The sequence below is a fragment of the Cheilinus undulatus genome, linkage group 15, assembly GCF_018320785.1.
Source record: "Cheilinus undulatus linkage group 15, ASM1832078v1, whole genome shotgun sequence".
In the NCBI taxonomy this organism is placed as follows: domain Eukaryota; kingdom Metazoa; phylum Chordata; class Actinopteri; order Labriformes; family Labridae; genus Cheilinus; species Cheilinus undulatus.
The window spans coordinates 37411820-37422592 of NC_054879.1; the positions used below are offsets into that span (position 1 = coordinate 37411820).

Sequence of the window (10773 nt, forward strand, 5' to 3'; positions counted from 1 at the left end):
GCAAGTGCTAGCCTCCTCATTGGCTGGAGCATCGTCCCTTGCTGGTTTTCCTCAAGTGAGAGTGCAGGGTGAGGAGGCGTTGCAGAAGTGTGCTATTCTTATAGATGGCTTTAATAACAAGACCATGATGGGTTGTGTTGTTTTTGTGGGCATACAATACTAAAACAAATCACTTACTATAGCTTCAATTTGTAAATATTGGCAAAAAAGCAATATCGTGCATCCCTACAAAAGCTACATCTATTTCATAAGACAGGTGCTCAGCAAAGGAATAAATCCATTCAATAAATGGAAGGAAAACTCCTAAATACACTGTCTAAACTGTAAAAAAAAAACTTTGGCCAACATTTAGTTTTGAATTTCAATAACTGTACTCAAATATTTACCCAACACCAGGTGCCTCTGCCCTGTATTTTTGTTTCCATGGTATTGAAGCAAGAATGGATATCTTATGAATTTTACTTAAATATATGGAATCATGACAACCTTACACATGCCAGCAAAAGCAAATACGGTAAATAGTTCTTAAAACTAGGGGTGCACCGATTGCAATTTTCTGTCCGATCATTGATCACCGATCTTTAAAAATCCTGACCTTCCGATTCAGCTTTCAGCCGATACAGTTTTTTTTTTTTTTTTTTTTTACTGACAGCATACACCTTCAATGTTCCAATCCTATTTTATTGAAAAACATTGAACAATACCTGTGAAACAATACAAACTTGTTGTTTTAACTGCACATGAGGTAGTTCTCTCAAATATAAATGAAAAGTTTAGAGCATTGCTGTCCAAACTACTAAATTAAATCAGTTCCTTCAGTCTTTCATTTTTCACATTTTAGTAGGTAGAGGTAGATAAGATTGGTGGATAAGATCAGTTTCATATGTAAGTATCGGCCAATCGCCGATCACCCAAAATTAAGGAAATCAGCGCCAATCGATCGATCGGTGCACCCCTACTTAAAACGTCCAACCGTTCCTTTAAATATCAAGAAAAATGATTCTTTCGGTCTCTCAATAGAAGAATTTGCTACCTCTCTGTCAAACATGTCTTATCCAAACTGGGGATCTTGTTAAAATTAGGCTCGACTTTAAAATCATCAGTGAACAGATTAGAATGCACAATAAAACTGTTCATCTCTGCATAATCAGAATCATTTCATCTGTGATTTGATTGCCTTACATTCCTACTGTTCCTCGTGTAAATTTACTGCTTCAGTTAATCTTATTCATAAAACCGATTATGTTTCTGTTTTGGGACTGCTGGTCTTGAAAACAAACAGTTTGGCACGCTATGGTTGATTTTAGGGCTGCACAGTGGAACAAGGATCAGCGCTGCCGCCTCACAACAAAAAGGTTCCTAGTTTCTGTGTGGAAACTGGAAACCACTGTCCCCCAGCTTCCTCCCACAGGCCAAAGCCTTACTTGTTAGGGTCAACTGGAGACTCTAAATTGTTTGCAGGTTTGACGACCTGTTTGTGTCTGTATGTCAACCCTATGATTGACTGACAGTCAGTCCTGGGTGCACACCACCTCTCAACCAATGACTGCTGGGATCAGCTCCCCCGAACAGGATAAGCCACAAAGGTAATGGATGTAGATCCCCAATGTGGAATTGTTTTTTAGTAACAGTAATTAACCAATCTACCAAAACAGAAAACTGACCTTGGTGAAAGTTCGAGCAGGAAGATTGTTTCTACTCATTTATTTGTGACCAGCCAATCATACCTCTCCATTCTTTCATTCTTTCTCTCCTCCTGCTCTGGTGATCAGCTGATTACTCTCTTAAGTACTAAGATAATGAGATTCTGCCACAACCTCATTTGACCCATTATCATGCACCTGTGATATTTTAAATCCGTTATTCTTTCAGCCGGTTGTTTCCGTGTGGATGCTGCAACCCCCTCCACCCCAGCCGCATCTAGTCCAAATCTTCATAGGTCTGCTCATTTCATCCTGCACACCTCAGTCTCCTCCTCAAGTGCAGATTCTCAGAAGTCTTCTCCTGCATCTTTAATCAACACCACTGCCAGTGTCTAGACTCTACAGGGGGGTATCCTTTTCCTGTCATATGCCCTACTACCCCTTTCATCACAATGGAGTCTAATCGCCAAAGACAGTTCTCATATTTCCTTAATTAAAAAATTAATTACTGTTAAAATTGCATTAAGTCTCTCCTGGTTGAACTATAGGTAAGTCAGTGTGATGCAACGGTAACCTGCATGAGACTCTCCCGCAGTCTGACCTTCCTGTCAGGACATCTGGCTCCTGAAAAGAGGCTCCACATCCTCCTGATGACAGCCTTCTGTCTTTTCTTCCTAATTTCCTCGGGCATGGCAAACACAAAAGCTTCAACCTAGACTAATCTGAGGATTAACCACCTCTGAATTAAAATGAAGATCCTGAACCACACGATTAAATAGATATTTCTGGCAGAACTGTGAACTGTGTGCCAGTCACACCAGTCCTCCCTGTAAAGCACTGGGACATCCTGCTGCCTCCAGATACAACAAACAAGGTCATGATGAATTCTCAGCTTTGACAGACGTGTCACTGAGGTAATGTCACATCAAAAACTGCTCGCCTTCATCCTGATTACATGGAGGGTGTCATGCGTTTCCGGTGAAATTTTAAGTTATAAATGCAACATTCCCAACAGATAGTAAAAATTCACCTGAGTTGACTGCAGGTTAATCTACCGTCGAGACCAGCGGAGGCAACAAGGGGCGAGAAAAGGAGCTTTTTGCTGCATTGCACCTGACCAAAACGCGCTTAACTTTACCCGGGAAGTGGGCTGTCTGCTCCCGCTGAGTGTGACGAATCCTCCGGGGGTCGTGGTCGTGATGTTGGAAAGACAACCCCCCCACCTCCCGGAAGAAGGAAAAAAACAAGGAAAAGACAGAAAAAAACATGATTAAGTGGGGACAGATAACAGCGGTTCACTGTGCCATATGCCAGAGGGAACACGGTGGGGGTTTCGGTGCCCCGGTAGTGCTGCCGGTTGACCCGCAGAGACGCGGTGCTGTCTTACCTGGAGGTGGCAGAAGCTGACGAGGAGCCGGCAGGGGAGCACGGCGGGCTGGAGGGAGTCAGTCCGTGGGTCGGGAACTGTACGTGAGAGTGTCGGTGCGCCTCGGCACCGTCTGAGGGAGCAAATCCACAGCCAGGGTGTTCCCGACAGGAGGGGGCGTGGTGTGTGTGTTTGTGTGTAAGAGAGGGAGAGAGAGAGCGTGCACGAAAACCTGCTCAAATAGGCTTATTCTGACAATGCTGCTGTTGTTTCTGCATAAACTCAGACTCCTGTTGTTTATTTCAAGAAACAATTGAGCTATTAAGTGTATTTAACACCAGCGGTTATTTCTGTGAATTCTTTCAGGGAAGTCCGTATTGTCACTGAGTGGTACATTATGTATTATGTGTTTTTCCCAGCTGAGAACCTCTGGGTATTTGGGCTCTATTCTTGTGCTTGTTTTGGCTGGAGGAGCAGCCAGCCTCCCTGCAGAGTGACGGATTATTTAATACCATTTTATGTAAAGGGAAAAATACATGGTTTGGCCATCTTCATAAACAGGGTTTTGAAGGGGCTCTAACATAGTGGGAGGTGGGGTGCATAAACTGCAGCCAAGGTTTGAAAATACTATAAACCTGTGTTTCACTGTGGCCTTACTGCTTAATTTTATTATGCACACATTTTATCTTTATGTAGCTATGCCTGCCTGCATGCACATCACATTTTATTAATGTTAACATTATGTGCTTAGCTTGCCTTTATTTAATTGTGTGTTTTAATTAGGCCATATCATAAAGGGACTGTGTGTCCAGCGGCTACCTTTGTTGAATTTCAGCTATTATTAATGTGCACCACACTCAGTAAACAAGAAACCTTATTCATGCAGCACTTTTTCTGAAGGCTGAGCCATTTACAGAAAAAAAAGGGTAAGAAAAAAAATATAATGGCTCAGGGATCAGAAATAAAACAACAAAGGGATAAAACAAAGTTTGGAAAAATACAATTGCAAGACTAAAATGATAAAAAAAAAAACAAGCAGCATTTTAAGTACCACAAATGCTTACCAGCAAAACATAATTTTCAAGATGTAAACATCAGATAACATAAGATATTCCCTGATGTTGCTTGATCATGAATTTCACGTGTAAAATTTCACTCTGTAAGTGGACATACACCCACATCCAAAGAACTGTGACCATATTTAACCATTTTATTATCAATTCAATTCAGTTTAATTCAACTGGCTTTCTTGGCATGAACAAAATTGTGAGCTTCATTGCCAAAGCAATGCACAAACACATAACAACAACAACGACAACAACAACAACAATAATAATAACAGAAAATGGTATTATAACCAGAAAAAAAAAACTTGGTTTGACTTTAAATTATGGTTAAAAATGTAGATATTCTATTTCTCTTTAAATATCAGAAAGTCCTGTCCCAACAGCTCATGTAATGCTGCAACATTTGCACAGTGTTGCACTTTACCCGGCAGATATGGAAGCTTCTGCTCATTTTTCATGCTGGTTAATTGTTTTTGTTTGCCGATGAAAAGTGGGAAGAAATTGCCTCTGATGTCACTACATAAGAACAGCTGAGTTTTCACAGTAAAACGTAGCAAATTGAAAAGTTTGGATTGACCTCCTAGGAATTTGATAGAAATGTTGTGCCCTATGCAGGGCTTAGCATTATCTTTTTTGCTCACCAGGCTAGTAGTCTCCCAAAGTTACTAGCCTCTCTGAATTTTCTCCAGCATCAATAACCTTGTCAGAAATAATGTTATGTTTGATAAAGGCTGACCATGCTAAAATTTACTTGAACTAGATCTGCATTTTTTAAAAATGTAAAGAACAGTGTACTTTAAACTTCTTTTCTCATTTTCCCTGGAGAAAACACACATGACCAACAAAGTTTGTGATCCAATATAAAGCGGGCGCAGTCTAGCACTTTGCTTTTGTTTTTGTGAAAAACAGATCACTTTATGTGCAAAACAGCTTCCCTGCTATAAGCATCTACCACTGAAGCAGTGTTCACAAACACTGGCACTAACAGCCCAGTCCAGTTAGAGTAAAGCATAGGGTGTGTCACTGATAAATTCATCTTGCCAAAGTGGCTAGTGGTAGTCACTGCAGTATGTGAAACAATCGAAATCCACCTGTATTTGGCTGGTTGGTGGGTGTTAATGTCAAACCCTGGCCCAGAATGAGCTAAAATATCAAATGTGAAAGCAATTTCTAAGCTGCCTGAATAAATGTTAAAAAATGGCCATTTCAGACAGAACTGATCTATTTCCATTTATTTAAACACATTTTTCATTTCATTCACTGAATAACATTTTTGTCTTGCTGCTCTTTCTAACCTTAATTCAGAGAAATAACAGGATACAGCATGCTTCTGTGGGAGTTTAACGCCCTCTAGTGACGGCACTGATTGGCTCTTGCAGTGTTTACCTCCATCCACAATGAGGCGACATAATATTTCAGTCACAGCTGCATGTTGTTCAGACTTGTCTTCACTGTGGAAGTAAACAGGAACAATAAGTGATCCACTGGCAGACGCCGGGGAGATAATAACAAGATAATACTGCTGTGTTGATGTCAGTAACGATGGAGGAATATAACTCTGGGGATGAGGTAAATCAATATTTTATTAGATTTAATTAAAATGTTAAAAGATCCACAGTTGACACATCAAGACATTGTGTTTAGCTAAGGTTAGCTTGATGCGCTAGCTTCGTCAGTTAGCCGAGGATAACGGCGTTCAGCGGGGAGGGGTCACAGTCAGTCCATTCATAATGTTAGCACGAGTATTAACGTTACATACAACAAGTAAAGTATGTAAATTAAGCAAATATGTTATAGTTTAAAACGAAAAAAATATCGTAAAATATTTTTAAACAGTTTTTAATGGCGAAGGGCGGACTCAGAGCCGATCTATCACTCCAGCTACTAACGCCCTGCCATTATAAAACAAATACTTCAATCTAACTTACTTATATTATTCCATTTCAGACGTAGAACTGCAGCTTAAAAATCATTTCAGACTTTCATATTTCTTCTATTTTTGTTCATGTATTCATTTTTTTTTTATCGTTTAATTAATTTAAAATTGAGATGAATAGTGCTAAAATCGATGAGAGCCCAAAGAAACGCGTGTTTTTTCATCCAGCTAATAATTACTAAGTTGGAAATAAACTATTACAGCAATTAAATTATAATTGTATGATATTGTTACACGTCTACGTAGAAAACTATTAATTTAAATTACTTTGAGAGTAAATTAAAACTTAGATAAAAAAATGTTGAACAATAGTATAATTCTATTCTTTAATACTTTAAGGAGGCAAATTCAACCACAGAAACACACAATACTAGTTTTGATTAAAACTTACTTCACAAAGACAGCAGTATTAAAAGAATTACAGCTAAGCCTCTTTGGCCTGAAATAAATCACTACTTACTTGTCAAATTAAACTTAACACAAACTATTTTGTTATGAACAATCATGTTTAATCCTATATCTTGCTTAAAAAGACAGTAGTATTATGAAAAATGATATCCTGCCCAGCCCTACCTCATATTCTTCTTATTGGTTAGATAAGTGGTTCCCAAAGTGCAGGGTCACCAGACAGTGAAGAGGGTTCACAGCATACTTTTGAAAAACAGAGAACTTTAATATGATTTAAAATCATCCATTTTGTTTTATACTATTGTAAAAAGATATTGTTAAAAAGAGTTGAATTTATAATAAAAAATAGTTATCAAGTAATATTTGTGCTTAAATGTAAGTAAAAGTTATAAAAATGACCTAAAATGCTAGGTTTATACATGGGCCTGTATGCAACATCATGTTTTATCCCCATGAAGGTAAGGTGGGGGTCTCTGACACCGTTATTTTGGAGGTCAGAGGCTGAAAAGTTTGGGAACCCCTGGGTTAGATTGTTTTTCTCCACAAACATCTGCTGTGCCAGTTGTGCATGAAGCTATTTCAGCATACTTTAGTGCAATCATCAAAGTATCGTTCCCAGTACTGGGATCTAATAAAATAGCGATCCAGAAAAGTACCAATGGATCTGACTCTCTTTGTTTGAATCTTTCACTTACAGCCTCCAATTAAGTAATCTTTGTTGTTTTAACACTATGATCAATGGCTGCCTCCGTGTGTTAAAAAGGTTTCAGGCTCTTACCGAGGGGATCACGTCAGCAGCTGATGAATCTGATGCGCTAACTTCTCTTGTGAGCTGTTTAAACAGAAAGAAGTGTGATACAGTTTTCAGACTAACTGCTGTGCAGTTGAAATTGCAGGAAGAACGTAGTCTTAGGCGTACTGTACAGACTGAACCTGCACAACCTTGCTGGCACAAATAGGCAACTGGAGAAATTTAGTGTCCTCATTTTTTTGGCAATTGCAGTGTTATCAAAGACGCTGCGCCTTGCAGACTCAGCTGATTTGGACAGTTGGCTGGAGAGTGAGTGCCACGCAGCAAAAACTTGTCAGACAGCTGTAGTCACTGCGTTTGTCATATTTTAGCTTTGACTCTCACAACAGCATACACTTAAGATTTTTCTGTTGTCCACGTTTGACAAACATCAGCAACAGTCATCAGCACGTGTCATGTTTTGACGATGGACCAGTGACTGTTAACTGATGCCGATGTTACACCGATGCAGCACTAATAAATTGTACAACTTTTTCACTAACGTATTTTAAAGTAGAAGAAAGTTCCATGAGAAGTTAGTTAGACCCACAGGTACCATTTAATCATTTGAATATCTGATTGACTTTAGAACATTTTTAAATGTGTTTATTTTTAACAAAAAAGTAAATGAATCACCAAAAAGTCTCTTACTAACAATTGTTTTGTCTTCTTTCACCGCAGGTTATCTTCAATGCTGATGAGGCCAATATCACAGTCAAAGAGGTGAAAAACTCTCAGTAATGTTTATTAATTACTAATATTTATAAACACACCCCAACACAGTTCTGGTAGATGGCTTTTTAATGCGAGACTGGTTCTGCTTGAGGCTTTGGCCTGGCAAAAAGATGTTTTTCCTTGCTTCTGTAAATTTGCTAAATGTTGTTCAGTGCTGTGCTCATGACTGGTTAATGTTTAGGGTGCACTCTATGTGACTTTTAGCTGACATCTAATGTGCAGATTTCTCCAAATTCATTTTTGCCAATACTGAGAGATGCTTGGTTAGGCTAAAAGCTCCTCTAAGGTAATCTTCACCTTATTAGGTGAAGCAGTATGGTACATTCATACGCTCTGCCAGTATATACAGCCTGTTTACCGGCTATAAATTTTGACGAAATGTGCCTAAACGTTGGGTCTTTGTGAATCATTTAACAAAGGTTATGATGATCTTGATGTGCTCTCTTTGTAAAGTGTCTGAGATAACTTTAACCATGAATTGATTAAATCAATGTGACGCATGTGTATGAAGTGTGCCATAAAAATAAAGTATGCCTTGGTATTGTATTAAAAATTCACTCTCTGATGGTTAACATTCTTGTTCTGTCTCAGTGTATTGAAGGTGTAATTGGAGGAACAGATTATGACCAGAGCAAAGTGAACCAGTGGACGGCCAGTATCGTGGAGCATTCTCTAACTCACCTGGTCAAACAGGGGCGGCCGTTCAAATACATCGGTAACTGTCTATACCCTGTTATCATTAGACAACAGGGGGTAATGTCCACATGTAGAGCCCATACGTCCATGTAAGTGATGCTGCTCTCTCTATTTTTGCAGTAAACTGTGCAATCATGCAGAAGACTGGCGCAGGTCTGCACACAGCAAACTCCTGCTACTGGGACACCGCTACTGATGGTGAGAGAAGACTTTGAATTAGAGTTTGTATGTCTGGAAATTGTGGCACTCTGAAGCAGCCGATTGAAAGTTTTGCTAAGTTGCACTAAATATTATAAAGACAGCTAAGTGCAACACATGCAGGAAAGGCTTTCCATACAGGGAAGGAATCCTGTCTGATATAAAGAGGCATTTACTGACAGCACAGTGTGTTATTAAGGAAATGCATTGTGTACAATATGTAATGGTTTCCTGTCTATGATAAAGCTAAGCTGTAGCAGCTGTAATGTCTGGTATAAGTATTTGTACAGGTACAAAAACACATCTGCATTTCCATAAAGATAAAAAACATTTTTACAAATCTTTAAAATATGTTATATTTAGATGTGAGTTAACACTCTACCCTTTGTCTGTCACTTCCCAGCTCACTTGTAAAGCAATTACAAACACATTTTTTGTACATGGCTATATTTATAAAGGTTTATTGATTGGTTTTAAAAGCATTGCAGAATTTTGGGTTATATTTACTCCTGCTTGTCTTTAACTCTCTCAGGAAGCTGCACGGTGAGATGGGAGAACCGCACCATGTACTGCGTGGTCAGCGTGTTTGCTGTTGCTGTGGCTCTGTGATGGCTAAATGAAGCTAAGTTCAAAATGAACCCAGGACTGAGACACCCTGAAGACCCTCTGATGATCCCCTCTGGTAGAAGTTGTTGTGAAAGTTGGTTATTTTTCCCTACAAGAGAAACCAGAACTTTTTGGGACAAGACTTGTGGTCTATGAGCTGACATTGTGTGTTTATGACTGAGAAAATGTTGCTGTAAAAGAAACAGTGAAAACACAGAAGGAACACTTAAGAAAACAGTACATAGTACTTCAATATTCTGTTAGGTGGAAGCTCAAATATCCAAATGTTGTAGCCTGTCTAAAACGTAGATCAAGCTTTCTCGTATGCCTAGACTGTACATTGTGTTTAGTGCTAATTAGCATCTTAAAAAGCTAAACTCAGGTGGTTAAAATTGTAACATTAGCATGCTGGTTAAAAAGGGAGAAAGCATGAGCGCCTGTGGTAACCTCAAAACATAGGCACTCTTGAACGGGACTACCAAAAAAGTGGAGAAAATGTGAGAGCAAAAACATTGTATTATATGAGAATGGTCCAGGCATGGTGGATGGTTTTATTCTGAAAGGTCTTTCATTCATAGGGCTAGAAACATTAAAAGTACACAAAATGTCCTCGCTGTGTCAGGAGCTTTTATATCACTGTTTTTGCTCTTTAATTTCTCCATTTTTATTAGCTTATTAGTGCTGCAGTGTGTCAGTGACTGACTGGTTAACATGGCTGTTATGTTTTCTTGTACTCCTCTTCATTACATTCCCCTTTAAAACTTGACTGAACTGTTGCCGCTGATGATATTAAAATAACCTGACTACATGTGCATAGTGTCTCTACTAGTTGGCATTAATGTTTAACAGTTTATATTGGTGTGTATTTGTAACTGTAAAGATTTGAGTGTGTATAACCCATGTTTTAGTTGTTAAATGTTCAGTCCCAATGAAAGATGCACTTTTTTCAACCATTCCATAAAGAAACACTGGAATTTCTTTGTATAACTTTGTGTTTGTTTTGTGGAAACTCTTGAATAAATTAATATCTTGGCGCCACTGTGCAGTCATTTAATGAATGAATAAATGTATGAATGAACCTGGAACATGAATGGGATTTGTTAATCAGAGTAGAGTTGTAGTGTGGACTTTTGCCCACTAGAGGTCAGCAGAGGACTGTGCCAGAACTGCTTATACAAGGCAGTGATAAAGTATTTGCACATTTCCTGATTTACTTTTTGTTTTTTTTCTGCATGTTTAACACACTGAAATGTTTCAGATCATCAAACTAATTGTAATATTAGTCAAGGATAATTTAAGTAAATACAAAATGCTGTTTTAAAATGATT

General features: G+C 38.6%; 2 protein-coding genes across 4 annotated transcripts in view; one reads left to right on the forward strand and one right to left on the reverse strand.

Moving 5' to 3' along the window:
* Positions 1-3136, reverse strand: part of sytl5 (synaptotagmin-like 5) — an 84668-nt gene extending 81532 nt beyond the window's left edge. For 2 of the 3 annotated variants that reach the window (XM_041807909.1, XM_041807905.1), the window contains exons 1-2: positions 3031-3136; positions 2674-2866 (exon numbers count right to left, since the gene is read on the reverse strand). The gene's annotated coding sequence lies outside the window, so the exon portion shown is untranslated. The remainder of the gene's footprint in view (positions 1-2673; positions 2867-3030) is intronic. The other variant, XM_041807907.1, reaches the window with a different exon arrangement.
* Positions 3137-5528: 2392 nt separating this feature from the next.
* dynlt3 (dynein light chain Tctex-type 3) lies at positions 5529-10716 on the forward strand. The gene is made up of 5 exons (XM_041807254.1): positions 5529-5645; positions 7892-7933; positions 8537-8660; positions 8762-8839; positions 9372-10716. The coding sequence occupies exons 1-5, from the start codon at positions 5607-5609 to the stop codon at positions 9446-9448; spliced, it is 360 nt and encodes a 119-aa protein (XP_041663188.1). The 5' UTR covers positions 5529-5606; the 3' UTR covers positions 9449-10716.
* The last annotated feature ends 57 nt before the right edge of the window (positions 10717-10773 follow it).